This window comes from Podarcis gaigeae (genome assembly GCF_964106915.1).
Source record: "Podarcis gaigeae genome assembly, chromosome: 1".
NCBI classification, from domain to species: Eukaryota; Metazoa; Chordata; class Lepidosauria; order Squamata; family Lacertidae; genus Podarcis; species Podarcis gaigeae.
The window spans coordinates 20018199-20043145 of record NC_139678.1 but is presented as its reverse complement, the minus strand read 5'-3'; the positions used below and the strand labels follow the sequence as shown (position 1 = coordinate 20043145).

The window sequence follows — 24947 nt, the reverse complement described above, 5'->3', positions numbered from 1 at the left end:
TGTGTATGTATGTGTATAAACACACTTTTTATATATAGTGCAGTCTCAATGAGTTCAATAGGACTAATTTTCAGGTAAGTGTATGAAGGATTGTATCTCTGACTAGTACAAAAATTGTTAAGTATTAAATTTGCTACAAAGATACAATTTTGTTTTAAAAAACCTCTCCATTTAAAATAATAAGTTGCTCTGGTTTGAGGAAAGGTATTTTGGCACAAATTACAAATAAAAACAACACTTTCAAACATATGGTGGATTTCAATATGCTCAGATCTCCTTACAGATTACAGATAATAGAATGTGCAAAATTAACACCGACTTCTTGCTTAACGTTCTGTTCTGAATGTATTCCCACAAAAGTAATACTCTCCTTTTAAACCAAAGCCACAGAAAGTAGTGGAGACTCTCAGGCCCAGGGGCCAAAAATGGGCCTCTCTTTCTGGCCCTTGGGTCTGCCACACCCTTATTGGTCCTGCAGACTTTTGCCAGGTGGGAAGAAACCTGGAGACATAACGCCCACTCCACCTGGGACACAGACCAGTCATTGATTTCAATGTTTGGTTGTCTTTGCTTTTGAGGAACCATTGGAACCCTTGCCTTCCTTGAAAACACTGACGAAAGGGCTGGGATTGGAATCTAAAGTCCCCTTGCCTATTTTGGATTTGAAAGGGGCAAAAGGACTGAGATTGAAAAGCGTTTGGTGAAAAACGAATGGCTGGTTGTTTGTCATCTCTCTGGGTTAGCAAAACTTTCCTTTTATTCAGTAAGGACATCTTTCCTGCTCTACATGCTCCTGAAGTGCTTCTGCTTGGCTGAAGTGTGTCCTTGAACTGATAACGTCTCTTGGTTGCCCGGTGTGAGTGGTAACTACTGACTTACTCATTCCTGGAAAGCAGTCTTATTATACTAAGGTAAAAGGGGGTGGCGCTGTGGGTTAAACCACAGAGCCTAGGACTTGCCGATCAGGTCGGGAGTTCAAATCCCCGCGACGGGGTGAGCTCCCGTTGCTCGGCCCCTGCTCCTGCCAACCTAGCAGTTCGAAAGCACATCAAAGCGCAAGTAGATAAATAGGTACCACTCCAGCGGGAAGGTAAACAGCATTTCCGTGTACTGCTCTGGTTCGCCAGAAGCGGCTTAGTCATGCTGGCCACATGACCCGGAAGCTGTACGCCGGCTCCCTCGGCCAAAAAGCGAGATAAGCGCCGCAACCCCAGAGTTGGTCACTACTGGACCTAATGGTCAGGGATCCCTTTACCTTTACCTAAAAGTCACATTCGCTTCTGGCCCCAACCACCTTGACTTATTTACTTACAAGTCCTTCGCAGTGGAGCTGAGTGGATGACACTAGGTGTAAAGGATGAACCTCTTACGTGTGGCGGTTCCTGTTTGTTTTGATCAAAACAATCTCCCCACGCTGGCTGCTGCTAAAAGGAAAAAGAGAGAGCTGGATGTTACACCTGTACATCACCTCAACTTAACTAATGTAACAGAAAATGAACCTCAACATACAGTGGTACCTCTGGATATGAACACTTCTGGTTGCGCAAGCGTCAGGTTACGAGCTGCGCTAACCTGAAAGTAGTTGCTCCCGGATGTGAACTTTGCCCCGGGATGCGAGCAGAAATCGTACGCAGGAGGCACGCTTACACTTAATGGCGCCTCACGTTACGAACAGTTTCAGGATAAGAACGGACCTCTGGAATGAATTAAGTTCGTAACCAGAGGTACCACTGCATATTATCGTTATGACATGTCATTTTGTAGTTCCGCTGTTTCCATACTTTTAAAAAACCACTCAAAGGTTGCTACATGTTGCCTACAGGGAAAGATCAGTGGTCCTCTTTACCTAGTGCCATAGATGTGCACAGCAATTTGCAGAGGACAAGTTTTTGCCCCGAGAAGCTTGTACCCTAACATGGCTTCCCCCTGGGTCTAGAGAAAGGAAAGCAGGGGGAAGAATATTTAGTTAATTCAGTAATATGTACTTAGAAATAGTTTCAGTAGATCATAGGAATTGGGGGGGCTGTGCCAAAGGCTTCATAGGAAAGTAGCTTTACAACTGTGGGAGGACGTAGGATACTAGTTGCCAACGTGAGATCAAATATGTGCATCTAAAGGGGAAGGGTCAAAACTCAGTGGTAGAAAGCAGGCTCTGCATGCAAATGGTCCTACGTTTAATCCCTGATATCTCTATCAGGACTGGAAAAGATTCCTGCCTGATACATCCTACAGCCTCTGCCAGTCAGTGTAAACAATACTAAACTAGATGAGCCAATAGCCTGACTTGGAGTGATGCTACTGTTCATTTTGTCAAATATAGGCAATACATCGAATTTCACAGAGCTTTAAATTGAAGCATTTCTTGGTTGCATTGTCAAATTATCTCACCCACCGGCACTGGACATATTGACATCACAGCAAATGATGTCACACATGACATCATAGTGTCATGGTGAATTAGGGGAAAGATGTGAGGTTTCAATGTAGCTATAGTGCCTTCGCTGAGATGCTGTTTTAAAAAAGTGCCTGTAGCAGACACTCTTTGGGATGATGGTTATAAGGGTATGAAACTGGCAGGCAGACAACCATGCACAACAGAGATTAGTGCCACTGTTTTAAAAAGCGCATATGATAAAAATCATAGGAACATAGAAAACTACCTTATACAAAGTCTGGTCAGAAGTGCATCTAGCTCAGTACTATCTACACTGAGTGGTAGCTGCTTTCCAGGGTTTCAGACATGACACATTCCCCACCCTTCCTGCAAATCCTGGGGACTGAACCTGGGCCTTTCTGCATACAAGCAAACTGCTCTGCCACTGAGCTATGACCTTTCCCCTCTTCATTTGCTCAAAGACAGTTAAAGACAACCTACCACCGCAGCGCCATGGGGAGATCCTGCAGGCGTATTAGTGTATGTACTAGTTAAAGAAAGGTCTAAATCCATAGTTGGTGGGTCTCCAAGCGGTGGCAGAGAGGAAAGACTGTGAGACATCTCCATGTCAGCCATCGAGAAAAACACTTCTTCTTCTAATAGGGGGAAAAAAAGATATCATCTTGTGTGATTTGTTTACAATGAAAAACATTTAGGTCAACTACAGCACACCAAAGCATGAATGAGATGGTAATGCTTCTTTTGCCTATCCCACCTTTCCCTGGAAGGTGCCTGCATCACCTCTCATTCCGCCCCCGCCTCCACTCTCAAGAGCAAATTTACAGGGTGCTGCAGCGAGAAGGGGGAATCTGTGACCATCACCTACCTGCTCCATCCTCTAAGTCAGCAGTTCTCAACCTGTGGGTCCCCAGATGTTGTTGGACTACAACTCCCATAATCCCTGAGCTCTGGCCTTGCCAGCTAGGGGTGATGGGAGTTGTATTTCAACAACATCTGGGGACCCACAGGTAGAGAAAGGCTGCTCTAAGTTGAGTAGTACTGCAACCAAGAGCAAGTCTTACTCCAAAGCAAAGAGGAAACCAAAAAGCACCCTAAGATGTTCAATTGCTCACCCCGGCTTGAAGGAGTTCTGGCTGCCTCCGTCTCATAGAAACTCGGATCAGACTGTGCTCCTGTTGGCAATGTGTCTTTTCTTAAGTAGCGGTTGAGCTCCATCTGAATCCGATATTCATCTTCCTGCTGCATTGGCCGGTTTCTCCTATCTTTATTGCACAATTCTATTCTGCTAGGATTCTCTGTAATTGAAAACAGGGTGTGGCAACTTGACCTCCGATTCAATTCCCAAGCCCCAGAGACATCCAAACACCAAATCATTTCCCCCAAACAAAAGCTCGTTTAGCTGTAATAAAAATCAAACTTTAAAAAAATGTTACCTAAAAGAAAACTACCTCCAAGCAACATTTCCATTTCACAAAGAAAGGCACTCAACAAAATTTGTGTGAACATTTTGAGCACTTTAGGTTGAAATGTTTTTCTCCCAATTTCAGGCTTGCCTTAAATTAGGAGGGCTATTTTGGGGTTCGTTTGGATTTTTTTTAGAAGACAGGAAGAAATATGTTAGAAATTTGTGTCCAAAAGGAACAATCTGGCATATAAGGAGGGAATTAAAGTTTCCTGATTTGAGAATTTCTCTGTTTAAGAAAAATCTATCAAGCATTACTTTAAAATACATTATTTACTTTTTGGCCAGAGATCTTGAATCTTCTTTTGTTGCTTAAACCACTAGCCCTCTGCATGGAAGTGTATGAGGAAGGAGAAAGGGGAAAAAACATTTATCATCCCTTACGGGCTTTCAAAAAAATCACAATACTAACTGATGAAGACTAGATAAAGTCTGCATGAGAAAAATATGTTACTAATATTAATCACAACTATGGAGCTACTAAGCTGGTTTCAGATCCTTTTGGCTATTTCCAATTCTTATTAGCTGCTTTCAGAAGGAGGAACAATACAAATCTACTTACGAGAAAGTTCCCCCCAACGTAAGATTTTCTTTAGACTTTTTGAAATAAAAGTAAAGCTTCAGTAATTTAGGGCCAATCTAGTCAAAGCGTTTTAAAAACCCTTGGGTTTCAAAGGAAGAGTTCTAAGCATGTGCTTTCCTTTGCAGTTCAACATATGGGATTTAAGAGTGTTTAACTTTAAAGGTACACTTTTGATACTGCCCTTAGTCTAGAGATTATTCAAAACCTTGGAAATAGTGCAACGTGTTTAATGCAGTGCTCACACTCTTTCTAACCACACAAGGCAATGCAACTTTGGCTCACCTGGTCCAGCAATAGCTGCTAACATATCCAGCAGTAGATGTACCTGTCTGGGTGACAGGAATAGGTGTATCGAATCTATCTCTCCATCTACATCCAACTTAAGAAGAATAAAGAATATATTCAAGAAATACAGATCAGAAGAATTCTTTTTTTCCAATTCTCGGATTATGTACTGTCTCACCATTGAACCAAAACAGACATTTCATTCCCAGCTTTCACCCAAAGACTGATAGGGTATCACAACACCACATTTAAATTGTTCTGGATACCATTATTAGGTCCACACGTGGATGCTTATAATGCTTACTTTGACATCTCTGCATTGAACAAGGGCCATTTGCATACTCAGAATATACAATGCAGTTTGTGCTTCTGGGCCTGTTTGTACAATTGCCTGACAATTTTAAATCTGCAGCTGAGGTTTTCAACATTGGACCGGACACCTGTGAGACCCCTTCCCAGATCCTTGCCTATTACCACAGAAAGGTGAGCTTGAAAGTCCGATTCACACTGTAAGTTTTTTAATTCATTTCTTTTAAATGTTTATAACCTGCTAGACAGATACAACACATGAAACAGGCCAGCCATACAATCATTAGTAATGAAATTAAAAACACAACATTCAAAATAAACAAAGGCAGAATACTTGACTAACCCTGGTAGCTAAGATGGCATTGACAATGTTACAAAATTTACCGGACATGCTGAAAAGGCCTGGACTTTCAGTTCAACAGTAAAATATGCTCTATATTAAAACAGCATTGCAGCAGTTCCCAATTGCTGGCATATAAAACTTTTGGCAGTTGCAGTATATGTAAGTTGCCAGACATAGCACAAAATTGTATGAAGATGCTCAGAGGCAAACCATGGTTTCCTCTTTAGCTTTAGAATTCCATCTCTCATTCCCACTCTGTAGAAATCAGAACATATTCTAATACCAACAGACCTTTTACAATAAAAATGAACAATATTCTGGGTCTTTATGACAGGATAAATTCTCTGTCTCTCTTTTTCCTTTGACCCAGTAATTTCTTCATTTACTGCCTGCTCCTGCGACTGATGCCAATGCCAGCATATCCTGCCAAAAGAAAGCCCCAAAGAAGCTCTAAAAAGTAACCAATTCCTTCCAAATGGCTTCCAAAACATTTCATCTCACCACCTTTAAGCAACAGGGATCACTTAACTGAGTGTATCTTAGAGACAGCATTAGTTGTCTGTGAGCAGCAATTCCTCAAAGAATTGCTTACGTTTACATCAGAAGCCTTATCGCTTTCCTGTTACATGTAGACTTATGTAATGAAGCTTTCTTGTTTTGGTTGATTTACACAATGAGCTAAATCCTGACTTGTCTGTTCATCCAAACCTAATAAAGTTCTTTATAACTTGTTAGGAGCAAAAATACTTCATGATCTATACCGTGCTTTGACACTGGTTTATGAATCTTGGCTTGCACTAACTGTGGTTTGTTATTATGCCTGAACTCTGCATCCAAATTTAATCCTATTTATTTACTCATTTATTTCTCACCTTTCCTCCAAAGAGCTCAAGGTGGTGTACATGGTTCTCTCCCTTTCCATTTTATCCTCCTAACAGCCCTCTGAGGAACATTAGACTGAGAGATAGTGACTAGACAAAGTCACCAAGTGAGCTTCATGACTGTTTGGGGAATTGAACTCTTCCTGGCTACAGAAATGGAATGTGAGAGAGACGAGAAAATCAAACCCATCACATGGCTAAGAGATTCTTCCCAGGTATCCTTTCCCCACCTGCCTCTTTACTCACAAGCTCTCTCTCTGCATCTTAGCTGCCTAGTTCCACAGTAACCTTCCGAGGAAATTATTCTTATTTCTCTTAAAGGATGAAGGGTACTTTCTCCCAATTCTAATAATGAGATATATATTAACTGGGGGTTTTCCTCTCTCTTACCAAGCTGTTATTAGCAGTTCAACAAATACAATTACAGTTTCATCTAAAAGCTTCCCCTAAACACCAATGCCAACCCCATACCCATTTCCCACTAAAGTATTTCTGCAGCAACCCATCTACCTCCTTTTAGATCCCAAGGACTCCAGTTATTGTTTTTCTGCTTGCTCACCAGTAATTTGACTACTGAAAAAAACGAACCATTACTGAAAGAGCAGGCACAAAATGAAGAAAATTTGTTCAGTACTGTTGGAAAGAAAGGACTAATACAAAAAGCTAGCAATCCTTCATAGGGAGGTACCTAGGAATGGGGAAGAGAGGGTCATTTTTTGACTTTGCTTTGGCTCAGGGTCATGCTGCAAGCCGCCAAGGATTTCGGAGATGAGTTTTTTACTTCCCCACCCTGTTTTTGCAGGTGGCCAACGGTTAGAGAACTGGTGATCCTTTGGACCCCATAAAATACTTTCATATAGCAGCTGTCCATTCACAGAGGCAGTGCAGGGTTGGGTGGAAGACAACAAACCACCAAAGGCGACAGCTGTATATTAGGTTTGCTTGAAAGTGAGCTGGATTCCAGCCTCTTCAATGTACAAAGTATGACTTAGCTTTCTATCAGAATGCAGCCACTGATGTATTAGGAAATCAAACCAAAACAAAGGTCACAGGGTGAATACAATCTGTGCCTGGCCATCCACTGACTAAAAGGAACATTCAGTAGCAGCAGGAGCACCTGCATAAAGAGTGGCAGAGTGTCAGCTTCCAGGTGCCCCCACTACAGTTACCTTGCTTCTGTCCTGGGCTGGCCTTTATGCTGAATCCAGGAGAGAGGAAGCAAAAACTAGTATGCAGTAGTTGCTTGCATGCTCTGGAAATTTTCTAGATGCTTATAAATGTCAGTTGTGCAACTGCCTGGAGATCTAAACATGCCTACCATTCTCCCTTTTTCAGGCCCACCAAATTGGCAAGGAGAGTTCAGCTGTGTGCATCAAGGAAAAAGAGGAATAGGGAATAAAGCAAGGTATCACCCCAAGCCTTGGAGTAACACATAACAAGGGGGAAATGCATGACTGCAATTTTTGTCTACAACTGAACTCCTGCCCTGGCAATCTGATCACATGTCTTTTACCTGTAATGCATGAAGCTACAACTAACCTTTGCTCCTGGAAGCACTTCGTTTTGCTTTAATGTAAGGCTCAGTTCCATCCTTCCAATCAGCTTACATATTTGCACAGGATCAGATGGAGAAACCTCTGGCAAGTTTCTTGCTAATTGTGGGTGTGGTTCATACACAATTTTGGGGTTCCAGCTAGGTGAAAGCTTTGGTTCTGTTGCCTTTAAAAGAAATACAAGGAAAGGCATTAATTCCATAACACAAATTGACTATTTTATACTCTTAAATATGGCATCTCATTTTAATGAACATACTGATTGTCAAACTGCACTTGATGAACTCCTAGCATTACTTTGTTACATCTGTATCTTCTTTCCTCTAAAGACCTCCAAGTAGCAATTTTAGATTAGCAGCAACTCTTGACTTAGGCTACACTGAAAAATAGCAATGTTGCTCACAGAGCAGCCTTGACAGACTAGGGATTTGAATCTGAATTCCCACAGTCAAGAGAACATTCTAGCCACTAAAATCATGATGGGTATCCTCATTCAGAATTCATTTACTATAAAATTATAGGGCATAATGTATAAATGGAATTAACCCAATGCTATAAACCTTGCTCAATTTAGCCCTCGCAGAAGCAGAGACATCCAACACTACAAGGAGTGTATATAAATCTGAGAGTAAAGAACAGCTGGGCACAGGGTCACTTTCTGGGTTCATGTGTCCAAGAGATAGCTAGAAGAAATGCATGGAAGCAACTCATTGCATAGCAAAATATATTCTAGTAAAGGTAAAGGGATCCCTGACAGTTAAGTCCAGTCGCAAACGACTCTGAGGTTGCGGCGCTCATCTTGCTTTACAGGCCAAGGGAGCCGGAGTTTGTCCGCTTCCACAGACAGTTTTTCTGGGTCATGTGGCCAGAATGACTAAGCTGCTTCTGGCGAAGCCAGAGCAGAGCACAGAAACGCCATTTACCTTCCTGCTACAGCAGTACCTATTTATCTACTTGCACTTTGACGTGCTTTCAAACTGCTAGGTTGGCAGGAGCAGGGACAGAGCAATGGGAGCTCACCCCATCGCGGGACCTCAAACCGCTGACCTTCCGATCAGCAAGTCCAAGCAGCACAGTTGTTTAAACCACAGTGCCACCCGTGTCCCTTAAAATATATTATATGTTTCATTATCTATACATATACATATATGTAAATTAAAAATTTTTACCAATTGTGTAGCTGAACACACTGGAGAGGATTTTGCTGATGCCAGAAATTCATCCCAGAAGAAAGAAACACCTGTGAGGTGTAACAATTTGTGAGCAAAAGCTGTGGGCTGATGCACATTAATTCCAGAGCATTCATCGGCGGTTTCATCATAGTACATCGTTCTAGAAGGGTGGAAATAAAATAATGAAATACTTCTACAGCCATGTTGGACAGCGTTCCATTATTGGTTTTCTTAAAAGAGGCACTAGTAAATCTAGAAGTAAGATTACCTTTCAATAATTTGGTTGCTGTTTACTTCAATTAATCAAAAGTAAATTTTTAATTTTAAAACCCACAGTGAGAGTATGTACAGCATGATCCTAAGCCTGTTTGCTTAAAAATAAGTTCACTGAGCCTTGCTCTCTAAATGGAATTGCAGTCTTAAAATCTATTGTAGCACCGTGACCCAAGCAGTCAGCACCCCCCATAGAGAATTGAGTGCTGGAAACCTATTTCACTCATGATGTAGCTAATGTCCATTCAGAACCTGATCTGATGTGCATCCAAAAGCCCATTTCTTCCCATGCATTCCCTAGTAGCAGCTCCTCATTTATGAAATGCCCTCCCTGGTGAGGTTACAAACATTCCTGTTCATCCACATATTTGGTGGCTGAAATATACTGATCCTAGCAAGCATGAATGGAGAGATTTGGCTGTTTTAAAATGCTTTACTGTTCACCAGCTTAGACTCCTTAGGGAGAAAGGGCCAGACAGATATCAAATAAATAAAAAAATAAAACGAATTCTCACACACAAGGACAAGATAACATTCTAAACTCTACTTAGAAGAACAGTACTTACTTCTCAATGCAGATTTCAAGTGCTGTCCCACTTTTTGAGTTATCTGGCACATGTTCAATTCGCAGAACAGTGTCTAAAAAGGTGACTTTCACTCTCCTTAAAACTATAGTGAAGAAAGCAAAATGGAGGGGGACGTGTCACATAGAAACATGAATATAAAATATGATTTCAGCTATGCAGATATCTGTTGGCTATACCAATAAATAGAAATTAACATAAAATACTATGAGCCCTCTTCCCCTCCTCACGTATGCAAGAAATTATGTAGAAGGAGCAGCTGGTATGTGCAGCCCTGAAACTACCCAGCTCTTCTTTTCCTCCCTAGGACAGGAGTAACTTGGGACTATGGTGCTGGGGAGAGAAAGAACTGCTGAAACATTGCAGAGAACACACAAGCTGGTTTTCCTTTTTAGATAATGACTGATGCATTTTGGTCCATGCATGCAGACTTGGGGGAAGAGGGCTCACTTCCCCCAAGCAATTTCCACTGTGGACACAGCAAGATTTGCATATTGGTACATCATGGCCCAAATTTTAAAGCTGACTACTGTTACCATCAAACAGAGAACTTCTTCTAATCTGAGCAAACTGCTAGGTTTTGCACATGAAATACATTATCAAGGTCAACTCAGTTGGCAAACGTTCCCTCAGCTTTACGTAGCGCATCTTGTTTTGTAAGCTCAAAGAGTCCGTCGTACCTGTTTCAATTGTTTCAGCAAACTTTTCAAGCCCTTCAAAAGGCTGGGAACCTTCTCCTTGTTCATCTGTCAGTTTCTGGCTAAGACATTCTTTTGCAAGCTGCATACTGCTAGTCATGAAGCTTGACCAATACATGGGCTCTGAACCAGAAGCTAGAAAAGAAGAGATAAGCTTCAGGTGCTTTGTCATAAATGGCATTCAGCAAATGTTCAACCATAACCAAAGCACACGAATACAGGGATAAATTAGAAGCCCAGCTTCTGTATACAATAATGAGAAATTCTGTGAATGGTACCTCTGAGCTGTGGGCGACACTCACAACAGAAGTATCAGCCTCCCCAGGAAGAAAGTAGTATCTGCTTCTCTATAATGTGCTGAAGTTGGGGGTCACCCTGCTGCTTCGGAGAAATCAGTACTCACTGTGGGATGTCCCAATAGTCCACTATACAGAAAATTAAATAGGCATGCCTTGTTTTCGTCAATGATCCTTCTTAACTTACTTAGTCGGGGTCTTGGCTTGAAGACCATCTCTAAGCCCTTCACTTCAAGCGCACAGTTATCTTGAAGCAACGAACCCCAGGGCACAGAAAGAGAAATTGACTGAATAAATCCCTCAGTGACTTCCAGAGGAGCATCTGCTGATTCAAGAATCTCATTAAGACTCTGAAACAAAGAGAAAAAAGAATCAAGAATTGCTTTGCATATTACATGAGCAGCATATGATCAATTTTTGTTGATGCCCATGACATTTTATATCAAAAATAATGTAAGTTCCCCTCAGTATTAAATACTAAAGTGAATTGTGGACCCGTGGTTTTGGTGAAAATGGGTTATATGTCATATAAGTTGTTTTCTGCTTGGCAGGGGGTTGGACTCGATGGCCCTTGTGGTCTCTTCCAACTCTATGATTCTATGATATATATATATATGTGTGTGTGTGTGCGCGCGCGAGAGAGAGAGAGAGAGAGAGAGAGAGAGAGAGAGAGAGAAGGAATGTATTTTGAGTAATTAATGTGCATAATAACGGGCCAATGTGCATATTCCCCAGGCCTCATGGGAAATGTGCACATAAGCCTTCCATGAACTGCACACATTTCCCGGTCACTATGCATAATCCCCAACAAGCGTTAGGGGAAGTGCATATCTCAGATGAACTTTGTACATTCTCCAGCCATTATGCATAATCCACAACAGGTTTGGGGGCATGTACATACCTTGGCTGCATTTTGTACATTCTCTGGCAATATGCACATTCTCCAGTCAGTATGCATACTCTCCAGGAAACACTACCTTTCCCCTATTTCTTGTTCAGAAGTATGCAATCTGCACTCCCCAGGTTAGTTCTGGCAGTTTTCTCCCATCTTTTCCTTCATCTGCATTCAAGTTATCACCTCAACTATTTCATCACTCCAAACTCCCTGAAATACCATGCTGCCAATTTATCCCTAGTCAGTGTGAAAGGACACCTGGAAGCAATGATATTCGCACATGCAGTTGTCTTATTGCAGAGACACCAGGAAACCATCCAAAACCATAAGCCTCCCCAAGAGGACCAATTGAATTGCCCCCCAACAAGCATTAAGAGCTGATTACCGGTGGTAATCTAGATCTACGGCAGACTCTATGGCATCAGATTGGGCACACACGCAGCTACATGTGTTGGGTCCAAAATGTTTTGGGATAGCCTCATGGCAGCCATTAAGGCTTGAACTGCTCCCCTGTGCATGCAGGAATCTCCCAAGACCTAAAATTTTTGGAGTCTTCAATTCCAAGACCACCTCTACCAATCAGGAAAGTTATGTTAGTAAGCGGGGTAGATAGACAACACAAAGTAATAGAATTCAAATATCTATCCAGAGAACACAGAAAGAGAGGATGCTACCCTGATAAACTCTCAGAAATCTGGCTCCCTGGCTATCAAGTCTATGCTGGTGCCAAATTACAAACCCACTTGGGCACTGCTGGAGGAGACAGAGACCAATATCACCTCCCTCATCCAAACAACACTGATAAAGGTAGGAACATCCTCCATATGACAATGATGGCACTTCACTAAACTATACTGACTGCAGATCTGCTAATACGTAAACCACAGAAACTTTAAGTGTTGCAAGATTGGGATGAGTTTTGGGCTCAATAGCATCCTCACCGAAATATGCTTGCATTAATAAAGTTCACATTTGAAATCAGGAATGGCTCTCCAGATGTTGCTACACTACAACTCCTATCATCCCTGAAGCTTGCCCATGCTGGCTGAGCTTCATATGAGTTGGAGTCCAACAACAGCGGAAGGACCACAAATTAGTCACTCCTGCTACACATGCTATGACAGGGTAGGAATAAGCCAATAGGCCAAGCTGGTGGCCTCCAAATTTATTTATTGTTTTACTACAATTCCAATCAGCCCCAGCCATGATGTTCAATGGCCAAGGATGCTGAGAGTTGTAGGTAAAAATGATCTGAAAGCCATCAGGTTGGGGAAAGTTAATGCACAGGTAGCCAAAAGTCCCCTCCAGCATTCTGCACTATAACTCCATCAGCCCCAGCAAGAATGGCAAACATTCGGGGTTCGTGAGAATTTTAGTCCACAACATCCAGTGGGTGTTAGCTACACCAAAATTAAGGGCCCTATATATAAATCTGAAGCCTGCACCTTATCTCAACATGCATAAAATTCCAGAGAGCACTATTAAGTGAGCGGTAATATTATTTAATTCTCAGTGACAGGGATTATGAACAAACTTGAACACAACTGGTACCTGTCAATACATCCCCATTCAGTTTCACATCTGTATCACAATGCAGAAAATACTAGATTTTAATTCAATTATATTTTTCTTAAAAAGGCCTTTCCCATTTAGTGCAGGCTGTAGATTTTCAAGAAAGAAACTAAGTAACATCTGTTAAAATACTGAATAGGGAGGTTCCAGTATGTTGGTTTCCTAAGCACTGCTTTACACTACAGTGGAAAAAATGCTCAAGAGACAACCTATTGTTGGCTGATCCTACCAATGATCTTTTTGAGTAATCTGGGTCAAATGTGATCACAATGAATAAACCTCAAATATCTACAACCAAGTGTGCCACATAATCTCCATACATTCCAGAAGACAAAACAAAACAATGGGTACACCTGGAGAGAGACATAATCAAAAATTCCCCCACCACAGCATACCAATTCCAGGACTGTAGCATTCAGGTGCAGCTCTCTATTATCACAATGAAATTATCCAGCTAAACTATCACAGCAGACATGACAGACAGTAACTGTAGAGAAACAGACAGAGATGCCCCAAATGATATGGAAGGTAACGGGTGAGTAATCTATTCTGCCCAGATTCACATGCCTCTACTTCAGCGGGGGAGGGGTCCTCACAGTTGGGGGTGACTTCTGGTTTTTAAAACTTTATGAGATGCATTTACACATTATAAAGAGAAACATTTGTACTATTTAGAAAACAGGAGGCATGCAAAATAGTCAACTCAAAACTGAAGAATCAGCATATTTAAAAGGCAGTTACTAATTTACTTATTCTTTCTAGCATAGCTTGCCGAAGGGAGCAAAGGTCCTGGGGTGTCCACCAGAGGATATTTAAATCAAAACATTCAAGGCTACCTAATGGCTATAAAAACTGAACTGTGCCACAGGGTCATAAGAGAATAACCTTTAAGCTTACGAAGTCAGTTACATCCAAACTCGAACTGTTTACACAAATGCTGAACATACCATTTAAAAATTGTTATCAGGATTCACAGCTAGCCAGTGTTTTTAAAATGTATGAACACAGAAAAATAGAACATCATAAAATTAAGCATCTTCAAATGGTAAAGAAAAAAATGTTTTAAATTGGTCTCCAGATCACCTGGAGAGAAACAGAGCAGACTACACCCCCCCCCACAAACATATACTTATAAAAAATAGAAAAAATCCTTCCAGTAGCACCTTAGAAACCAACTAAGTTTGTTATTGGTATGAGCTTTCATGTGCAAAAGCTCATACCAATAACAAACTTAGTTGGTCTCTTAGGTGCTACTAGAATGATTTTTTTAATTTTCTTTCAACTACGGCAGACCAACACCTACCTGTATATATTTATACACACACATATAAACTTTGGGAGTACTGTACAACAACAAAATATTGGGGGGTGGGAGTGACGTGGAAAACTGAGTTGACCACTACCAAGATGAAAGCAACCACATAACCAAAATGTGCTTCCTGACACTTCAATGAAGTAGACAAGCTAGTTTGTACAAATAGCACTCCATACCCCAATAGCCACTTAGCTAGAAGTTAATTGCTGACACATATGGACCCAAAATTTCTATAGTGTCAATGAATTAGCAACTTTAAGATTATGAGCATGTTTAAGATTACAGACTGAACAAGACACCTGTCTCCCGGCAAGAAGAGCAGTCTTTTCCCTTCTATCTTCTGCTTTTCCCTTTCCCTCAAAAAAAAAAAAAAAAAAATCTGATCAAAGCCCTCCATGTGTTGTTTAACTCCCATAAGCTCCAGCAAGCATGGCCAATGGGCAGGGCTGATGAGATTTGACATGCAACAACATCCAGAGGACATCAGGATGGGGAATGCTGCCGTAGACGATCTATTCACTTCAATGGGAATTGCATTATTGTTATTGGAGTGGGTAGGGAGAAGCATTTAGGTTACAAGTCCAAGTGTTTGGAAGTGAAATGCAGTGTTCACACAGAAAAAAAGATGACTACTTGTCAAATTTGGATCACCCCAGATAACCCTCATGCATTGAAAATTGCTCAATTATTGCAGCAGTAACCGTGACAGGAAGTTTAAACAGTTGGCTAGGGCATGTCTGTCAAAGTGAAAAGACAGCTTTTGACACTTGACAGATAGCAAGCTACTCAGAGGGGATATATGAGGGGTAGGCAGGAGAAGATGTCATGCCGTAGGGGGAAAAAAAAACTCATTCTATTCCAGATTGCATCATCAGAAGTATAGTGTCCAGATCCATTCTATGCCGCTTTAGTCAGACCGCACTTGGGAGTACTGTGTCCGGTTCTGGGCACAATTTAAGAATGATATTGACAAGCTGGGATGTGTGCAGAGGAGGATGATCAAGGGTCTGGAAGCCAAGCCTTACAAAGCACAAAACTGAGGGAGATAGGCAGGTTTAGTCAGGTTATGAGAGGAGATATGATAGCCATCTTCAAATATCTCAAGAGCTGTCACATGGAAGACGGAGCAAGCTTCTTTTTTCCTGCTCCGGAGGGTGGGACTTGAACCAATGGATTCAAGGTACGAGAAAGGAGATTTTCTGACAGGAAGAGCTGTTGGGCAGTGGAACAGACTCCCACGAGAGGTGGTGGGCTCTCCTTTGGAGGTTTTTAAGCAGAGGGTGGGTGGCCACCTGTCATGGATGCTTTAGCCGAGATTCCTGCATTGCAGGGGGTCGGACCAGGTGACCCTCGGGGTCCCTTCCAACTCCACGACCCTACTGCTCCTAAGAGACGCGTGCAGCACCACTTACCCACTTGTCTAGGGGCACCTGTGCCAAGGAGCCAGTGCCTTGGTAGAGGTCCAGGGTGAGCTGCTCCAAGCTGAGCTTCTCCTGGAGGAAGTGGCCCAGGTACCTCTGCAGCAGGTACCTGCAGGCCCTCTTCTTGATGGACTCCGAGAAGGGCCAAGGCATGGCGGCTGCGATCCACGGACTGGCAGGCGAGGGGGTGGAAGTGCGGGGTCCGCAGGGAAAGGAGCCACCGGCTGGGCGAAGACGAGGAAGGGGTTGCCCTCCTCCAAAAAGAAAAGGCTGGTTATGAGGACTGGGAAGAACGAGGGGAGGCCCGGCCCGCGGTGAGCCGGGCTCCTCTCCCCGCAATTCCTATTCAGCGCCGTCCAGGAAAGCGGCAAGTCCTGAGGGAATTCCCGCGCGGACGATAACAAGAGGCTCCATCGCCACCGCCTCCTCACGCAGCAGCAGCCGCAGCCGCCATCTTGTCAGCGCAACCCCGCCTTCCCGAGTGAGGGAGGCAAGGGGCGGGGCTTACGGCGGCACAACAGCCACGAGGGTCTCTCTCCCTTCTCATTCGCTGCCCTCACAGTCTCCTCCGACTGAGCTCGTCGCGGGGCCCGCTTCTCGCCCCTCCCACTCGCACTCCGCCTCCCTATCAGCGCGCAGATTGGAGCTTGACTGGTTGTTGTGCTCATTTGGCCCCGCCCACGGGACCGTAACTACGCTAGGCTGGACGTCCCCCCCACGGGAGAGCGTCGTCATCCGTCCCGGCGCTGGGGGGGGGGGACGGAAGCGTTAGAAAGGGCGGGGCGAAGGGGGCGGAAATGACGCAAGGATTCCTCCTCTGAGCGAAGTTGGGGAGCCCGCGCGTGGGTCGCCCAACTTTTCTGTATAGAAACGTTTTCGCATTTCATTACACTCTGTTTGTCTCGCTGTGTGGCTTTTTTGTGGTTTGAAATAGATTTTTAAGACTTTTATCATTAAATCATTTGCATAAACAGTAGTAACTTCAGTAACGTGCTATCATCATCAATATTTATTTGCCGCCTAACACAAAACCTATCCATGGGGCTTACATGCACAAGGAAAAGTAATGAAATATAACAATACAACAATATCCATCGCCCTTCCCATACACACGCAGAAGCAGCGGTGTTATTATAATTCCTCAAAAACCCTAAATCTGGTGCTGAAAAGATGCTGCTGTTGGCACCGGGTGAGCTTGGGGAGAGCATTGGGACGGGGGGAAATCAAAAAAGCCCTCTCGTCATCTCCAAAGAGGAGGATACATGGCGGAAGATTTTAGAAAATGAACTCAGGGTCGAAGCAAGTTCGAGTTGGGAGAGCCATGCCATTAGCTCTACATCGGGATCCTCTGCCCTGTGGATCCTGCAGCTTGAAGCAGTCGCCTCAAATTGTCTAATGCGTGGGCCGGGTCCTGCCTGTGTGAAAACATGCAAGCAGCAGAACAGCACTTCCCTCCCGAAGTTTCCAGCAACCGGCATTCAGAAGCATCAGCGTATATTGCAATGAGAAACATTTGTTTATTTGATCAACAACAGTAAATGCGAGGGTTCCGCAACTCGCCCACCCCCTCCCCCTGCGGCCGTGCGTCCCTCCGCCTCGCCCCGCACGCTCAGTCGAGAGCCGGAAGTGTCGGTGTGGCTTTCAACCGAGTCTCTCGGCGCTTTTGCCCCGGCGCCTGTCCCTCCGATCGTGGGCTGGGCCTCGGCACGTTACTGGGGAGAGAAAAGGCCGCGAGTGGGAGGAGGGAAAAGGGAGCGGGAGGGGCCGGGCGCAAAACAGCTGAGAGAGGGAGGAACAGGGCTGGCTGCTCAGCCTCTCGTCTCGCGAGAACTTAAGGACGGGATAGAGCGGCTAGCGGGTGGCGAAGAGCCGGAGAGTAGGGACGGGATGGAGTAGGGGCAGGTACGTCGTCAGCGTCCGTTGTTTCTCTTGCTCTTCCGCTTGTTAGATTGGCAGGTGGAGCTGTGCGCGCGTGCGTCGGGTTGTGTGGGAGAAAAGCTTCTGAAAGACTCACGAGAAAGCGGAGGGGGGGGCTGGGTGAAGATTGCCAACTGACCCCCATACCAGCCTGTGCCTGTGCCTGTCAGGCGACAGCTTACTAAGGCGCAAAAAATAAATATATTAAAATAAAACCAACAGCGGGCGAAGCTCTAATCCTCGTGGAAGTGAGCACGGTCCCCTTCCTTCTGTTTAAAAGAGGCCGGCTGGGAAGTTGGCAGCCCTTCCCCTCTCGGAACTAGGGCCTGCGCTTGTTTAACGGGGACGTGCTTCTCTGCATGTCGTGGGATTGCGGCATCCTCACGTGTAGGGAAGGAGGGAGGGAAGCAAGTAAGAAAGCAAGCAGCGCGTGGGTGTTTTGAGAGGGGCGGCGAATCCTGGGTCTTGAATTTCTTCTTGGACAGTTCAATGGGTGGGGGAGTAGGAGCCAACTCCTAAGGGCTGAGGTCCCTTCGGTTTATCCCCCCCCCCATAAAATATTTGAGGGGACCGCACTCCCCACCCCAAAGTTGATAGGCATTGCCATTCGAATTGCCACATATTGTGATCGGTTATGTGGTGCTTCCTTGTCCCCGCACCCGATATTTTATTCAAGTTGGCACCCCTGGGTGCGTGGGTGGGTGCTTGCCTGAACCCGGGAGAGTTGGTCCTGTTCCTGTGTGCGGTCACTTAGGCAACTCATCAGGCATAAACTTAAACAAAAATAAATCCTGTTTTGAAATGGGGGCGGACGGGCGGGCAAGAGATGTATGTCTACTAGGTAAAGCTGGAGAGCAGGTGGAATGGATTGTACAAGGAATCTTCATCATCATTTATTTATACACCACCCGAATCAGATGTCTGTCTTATCCAAACTAAGAAACGGTATGGCTAACAACATCTAGTGATTTTTTGTGTGTGTGCGGGGGAGATGTTTCTGACATGCATAGGTGGAAATGCAGACTGATGGTAGAAGATAATTTTGAACAGAAGGAAGAGGCACTGAGTAGAGAATTGGCAAATCAGCTTTCTCAGAATCAAAACGGGTACCAAGATGTTCCTTTCTTCAAGTTATGTTCCATTATGCTTTCTGGAGTGATGGTGGTTTGTAACTGCCAATGCCTGGCAGAGCGACCCTAGCTGAAGAAGGGGGGGGGGGAAGCAAGGAGAAAGGGTATGGAGTTTAGTGGTACTGTAGAGATGTGTGAAATGGTGTAAGGCAGAAAGGAGAGAATTATAGCATGCATCAATGGCGCTGAGCATGACAGAGTGCAGAACTTCTGGGACTTTTGCTCTTATTTTAGGCAAAATGGCTAACAACCAGAGATGTGCATTCATCTTCTAAGTTTTAAAAAAGTCGGTTTCTAGAGCAAGGTATTTCAGCTTGTCAATACTATTTGGATCAGAACCCTTTTCCTGCTGACATTGCTGTACATTACATTTATTATGTGAAAGGCATCCCAGAGGCAGAGGGTGATGATAATATTATTCTAACTTCTTAAAGTGCATATTGAAAGCACAGAATTTTTTATATAAAAAAGCTAAATTGGCCTTTAAGAAGTACTAAGCATTATGCATTTGTATTAATTACTGTAATGCAGGCTGCAGGGGGCTGTAGCTAGTGCAGAATGCACCTGCTAGGTTGGTAAGTGGGGCAGCTCAAGGGGACCATGTGTCACCTGCCCTGAAAGCTCTGCACTGGCCAAATTCAAGATGTTAGTACTAGCATCTAAAGCTCCTAATGTCTTGGAATCCAAGTACCTGAAAGAGCACCATCCTCAGTATTGATAATCTTGCATTCTATGATCTGTAAGTGGTGCCTCTGCCACTGGCTATCAGTTGTGATAGGGCCTTTTCAGTGTTGGTTCCTCTTCATCATAGCAAGATGCTTCTTTCTCCCTCATTACTCTGACTTTCAGGGAAAAAATTAAAAACATTTCAGTTTGCCCAGGCATTTGATGGCTGAAAGACGCTACAGTGGTGCCCCACAAAACGAATGCCTCGCAAAACGAAAAACGCGCAAGACGAAAGGGTTTTTCGTTTTTTGCGTCGCTTCGCAAGACGAATTTCCCTATGGGCTTGCTTCGCAAGATGAAAACGTCTTGCGAGTTTGTTTGCTTTTTTCCTAAAGCCGCTTGAAGAGGCGCAGTTGCGACGGACCGTGCTTTGCAAGACGAAAAACATCGCAAGACGAAAAGACTCGCGGAACGAATTAATTTCGTCTTGCGAGGCACCACTGTATTCTGGCAACCCTTAGATCACTGGTTGAGAATGTTTTTAACTTTTAAATAATATTTTTAAACCGTTTTTAGGTTTTTAAAAGTTTTTTTTATCATTGCTGTGTCTGCTGCCCTGGACTATTTCTGGAGGAACAGCAGAATACAAATTGAATAAATGAATAAAATAAATTTCACTTTTCTGTTACCTAGCCCCTTTTAATGATTGCTTGTGTTAATCCACATCTTATTAACACAAATCTACATGGGTGGGATTTACACACATAATTTACACTAAAGATCATTTGAAAAAATGGATTTTCGTGGTGTCCCTAGTATCAGCAGCTGAGTGTGTCATTTACCAGGAACAGATAAATTTTCAGTGTTTGCATTTCTGCTCTGGAACCCATGCTTTTGAGGGGTCTGTATGCTGATCTTCTAGATATATCTTGGAATTCCAGAATCCCATTGTCATTGCTGTATTGTAGAATCTTTTACCTTGCATTTTTTTAAAAAGCCTGATATGCAGAAGTGTCAATGCCTTCACTTGGTAATGGTGGGGGTTTGTATTTTTATTTTTTTATATTGATATACTACATTAGTGGGTTGCTATTCATAACAATTGACTGATGATTAAAGCACAACAAACTTAAACTCCCAGTGTGTATGAGCATTTGTCTTGCTGAGCATAGTTCTTAATATATTTTTATTTTAAAAATTGTATTGTGTGTGCAGAATGGAGATGGACTGCAATCCCATGGACCTATCCAATAACACAGGGGTTGAAGACAATTCTGAATTCAAGGATTTTGAAGGAACAGACGTGAAGGACATGAGATTAGAAGCGGAAGCTGTTGTGAATGATGTGTTGTTTGCTGTGAGCAACATGTTTGTCTCTAAAAGCCTCCCTTGCGCAGAAGATGTGGCGTACATCAACGTGGAAACTAGGGAAAGGAACAGATATTGCCTAGAGCTCACAGAAGCGGGACTTAGGGTAATTCTTCCTTTTGTGAAGATTAGTAATAAAAGAAATGTTAGCCAAAGGTTATTTAGTAATCTACTTTATCACAAAAGCAGCCCTCTTCAATTTTTATTTTTTGTACCAAGTGTTTCAGAATGTTTATATTTATATAACAACAACAACAATTAATTACTTGCCCATCTAACTGGGTTTCCCAAGCTACTCTGGGCATCTTCCAACAGAATGTATAGAACACACAGTGTGTGTGTTTCTCTAATTAAGAGAAAAGATATTTGGAGTTACCAGTTTTGACCCTCCAATCTTCTGCAATAGGGTTTCTATACAGTTTCTTTTTTAAACTTTGCAGGGATCCTGACTGGCAGAAATGCATCAGATAAGGTGTTCCATGTCACTTGGTTCATGGTAGGAAGGCCTTAAATCTTGAATTTCTGATTACTAGGCACCTTTTTTGTCCCAGATGCCTTTTCACAAAAAGGTGCTATCTATAGTTTGCCTAAATAAAATGTCCGTTTTCTTTTCGTGATTAATAAATTGAAAGATTCTGCATTTAATACTTTACTTCATCTTTTAATTATGGATAACAGTCTTTCAACATATAATTATACTGGAAGGGAAAATATTAGCAGGTGCAACTTGTCATGTCATGGTTCTGCAAGGAGCATGAGCACCTGCAAGAATACTTTTAAATGTACATGAACTTCCATGTTGAAAGCTATCCATCCATGAATTAAAGCAGGGGTGGTGAACTTGTGGCCCTGCAGATGTTGGTCTTCCAACATCATCAGGCCCTGACAACATAGCCATCTAGAGCAGCATCTAGAGGACCACAGGAGGTAACCATCCTTGATTAAAGAAATGAAGTCTTCCTTCTCTGGTGATCCACAGCTTTAAACCATTGCAAACAAACTGCATAATGATCACCCATGAAAGAAAACACATATTTTCCACATATATCCACCACTGTAGACAGCTTTTTCTCCATGAAGGTTTTTATTAAGAATGCAACTGAAGTCTTGTCTGTGCCTGTTCGTGTACAGTAAGTATTAACTGTGAACTGCACGAATTGGAACTTGCAGTCATAATACAAGTCTTTTTCCAACTAATCACTCTGTAGTACTATAATCATATACTATTAGCGTGCATCTCAACTGTCGTGGTTACTCTAGCTGAAATAACACATATGGAGTTCTTGTTTTCTTTTTGACTCAGTCCCCCCCCCCAATATTAATATCAAAATAGGGCTGGGAAATGTCAGCTTTTCAACATCGCAATGTATCACCAGCCAAATATCACAATTAGGTATACATCGTGATGTTGAAACGGAGGAACAAGCTGTAAGGCGCTGGGGTGAAAACACTGCCACTCCTGCCAAGAGATGTGAGGCGGTTTCACCCCACGGGGCCAGGGCCAAGATAGCTTGTTCCTCCCACCAAGCACTGGGGAGTCCCTCCGCCCCCAGTGTCCAGTGGAGGGATTCAGGAGTGGTGGTGGGTTTACTTGTGATATTTCTGGGAAAAGTCACCATCACGCTCTGGCCCTCATACTGGTCCTTGGTCATACTGGTCAATATTGCTACACCAGTTTTACTAGACAAGTTTTACTGGATAACTTTCAGGTATAATGTATTCAGTACTATTTGTAAGTAGTTCTTGGGATTGTAAGATCTTGATAAACTTTACAAATTCCATAAAAGGGCGACTCACTAGAACAGTTTTTCGCATAACAGCTGGTTTGGTTTCTTTATCAACCTTTTTGTTTGTGTGTGTGCACTTGGTCACTTAATTTCTTAAGTATGTTATTTTCTCTTTTTGCAGGTGGTTGGCTATGCTTTTGACCAGGTGGATGACAGCGTACAAAATCCCTATCACGAGACTGTCTACTCTCTGTTGGACTCTGTTAGCCCAGCGTATCGAGAAGCATTTGGAAATGCTTTGCTACAAAGACTAGAGGCTTTGAAAAGTGATGGGCAGTCGTGATTGAATTTGCAATTGAAGTGGGCTTCAACAAAAGTTGCTGCTGGGTCTAAATAGTTTGTTCTGAGGCCTGATGGCAGAGAGGAAAAAATTATTAACCTGAACTTTTTGCTTCAAAAAAATCCCTTGTTCCATGACTTGCAGTGACACCAACTTGTAAACTATGTCCTTGATACTGTTGTTCGGAGTTAGTTACCCAATTTATTTTTAAGATAACATAGTCACATATATATAATTACTGTTCTTTGTTAAACTTTCCTTTAGATAGTTACAATGTAACACAGTATAGTTTTGGTCTCTGATAGTTAACTTTAAAATTCTTCTAACAACTTTTGTATTTGTTCAGTAGTGTGCTTCACAAATAACTTGGATTTAAGAAAGCCAAATATTTGCCATAGCTAATTTAATGAAATGGATTTTGTTTCATTGAAAAGTTTTGTATTTAGCTCAACTTCTTGTATGTGGATTTAGACATTCTCTAGCTCATTCATTAGAGTGGTAAGACGAAACATTAAATAAAACATCTCTTAGGATATGATCCACTAAAACGTTAGGCCAGTACTTTTCAGTAACCGAACAACAGTGTGCAGTATTTGATGTAGTCTTGAGGGTAGCAAGCAGCAATGCTAAACAATAGATATATTGTTGGCATAATGAATGTATTCATCAGCTGAAATACAAATGGGATAAGCACAGTAATGAAAAAATAAAAAGCCACATTCTGCATAAAGCCCAATCCTGCATTGCTTTTGTTAAACTATTAATACTGTGTAAAGAGAACTATTTGCATTGCTTTGAATGTTTACATAATGTACAGTATATCTAAAAGTATTTTTGAATCTTTATTTACTATATTACATGAGTATTTCTGCAAAGCCCCAACTTTGCTGTAACTTACAATGGTTCATTGTATTGATTCAAAACCAAAGAAGGAAATTGGTATTTGAATTGGGAGAAGAATAGGTGGTCTTAAGTACAATACTAGTTACCTTCCAGTGCTGTAATCTCAGTATATTTTCTTGGGATAAAGGTGGTTTTAAAAATAGCACCCACAAAGCTATAGTAATTGTGCATTGTGATAGATAATACTAACAGATGTTTTAATTCTCAAAGTGAGTGAATTTACACAATCGTCAGCTCCTTGATGGATGTAAATTTTGCAAACCTGATTCAACATGAGTGATGCTGTTTAACCTTGCTGAGAACCTGATCTAGGAACTGAAGAAGTACCAGCTTAGTTGAAGCATTTATTACAGCTTTGTCTTATTTCAGCTAATTATAGGATAACTAAGAATCTATAGTAAAACCTGTTACAAAACATTGACTGTTTCTTACTGTTTTAAACGCTGAAATGTCTTGCTTTATCCATATATAGAAAATTAGACTAAAATGTGCATTTCATTTTCTAAGAAAACTGGGTACATGTGCACTTACAATCTGGATTTATAGCATGGAAGTTAAGAAAACGAGGAAAATACATGAAGAAAATGTGTTCTGTCCATTTTATCTGTACTTCCTTGAATAAGGCAGTCGTGTTTATTTTAGCAGTTATACGCTTGAAATAAAAGAAGCAAAGTGGTCTGCATAATGAGTTTGCTTTTTAAAATACAGAATAAAATAAAACAGTGGACAGAGGGTTTTTTTGATTTCTGCACTAAACTCGCAGATTTTGCTGATTTACCTAAACCTCATTGGGGAGGGGAGAAAAAAAGTCTATGCGCAATCCGGGCATTCAAGCGCTAGTCCGCTTTATTCGCGTCTT

The 24947-nt window shown here is 42.5% G+C and overlaps 2 protein-coding genes across 7 annotated transcripts in view; one reads left to right on the top strand and one right to left on the bottom strand.

Moving 5' to 3' along the window:
• The window catches only part of ATG2B (autophagy related 2B), a 43079-nt gene extending 26353 nt beyond the window's left edge, over positions 1–16726 (bottom strand). For 2 of the 4 annotated variants that reach the window (XM_083730343.1, XM_083730345.1), the window contains exons 1-10: positions 16029–16726; positions 11022–11184; positions 10521–10673; positions 9823–9925; positions 8981–9143; positions 7798–7977; positions 4723–4819; positions 3508–3690; positions 2876–3030; positions 1313–1424 (exon numbers count right to left, since the gene is read on the bottom strand). In XM_083730343.1, coding sequence (XP_083586469.1) covers positions 1313–1424; positions 2876–3030; positions 3508–3690; positions 4723–4819; positions 7798–7977; positions 8981–9143; positions 9823–9925; positions 10521–10673; positions 11022–11184; positions 16029–16190 — 1471 coding nt within the window. In that variant the 5' untranslated portion in view covers positions 16191–16726. The remainder of the gene's footprint in view (positions 1–1312; positions 1425–2875; positions 3031–3507; positions 3691–4722; positions 4820–7797; positions 7978–8980; positions 9144–9822; positions 9926–10520; positions 10674–11021; positions 11185–16028) is intronic. The other 2 variants (XM_083730344.1, XM_083730346.1) reach the window with 1 other exon arrangement.
• Positions 16727–17748: 1022 nt separating this feature from the next.
• Positions 17749–24773, top strand: GSKIP (GSK3B interacting protein). Of its 3 annotated transcripts, none has more exons than XM_083742662.1 (3): positions 17749–18899; positions 20966–21224; positions 23027–24773. In XM_083742662.1, the coding sequence occupies exons 2-3, from the start codon at positions 20967–20969 to the stop codon at positions 23186–23188; spliced, it is 420 nt and encodes a 139-aa protein (XP_083598788.1). In that variant the 5' UTR covers positions 17749–18899; position 20966; the 3' UTR covers positions 23189–24773. The 3 variants fall into 3 exon arrangements, with proteins under 3 accessions (XP_083598788.1, XP_083598787.1, XP_083598789.1); XM_083742661.1 differs by having other exon boundaries at positions 17786–17939; XM_083742663.1 differs by having other exon boundaries at positions 17798–17935.
• Positions 24774–24947: the final 174 nt, after the last annotated feature.

Excerpts from the sequence above, each read along its gene's own strand:
- GSKIP (XM_083742662.1), top strand. The coding sequence starts at position 20,967 with ATGGAGATGGACTGCAATCCCATGGACCTATCCAATAACACAGGGGTT. Across the intron at positions 21,225-23,026 it reads TCACAGAAGCGGGACTTAGG|GTGGTTGGCTATGCTTTTGA; the intron begins GTAATTCTTCCT and ends CTCTTTTTGCAG.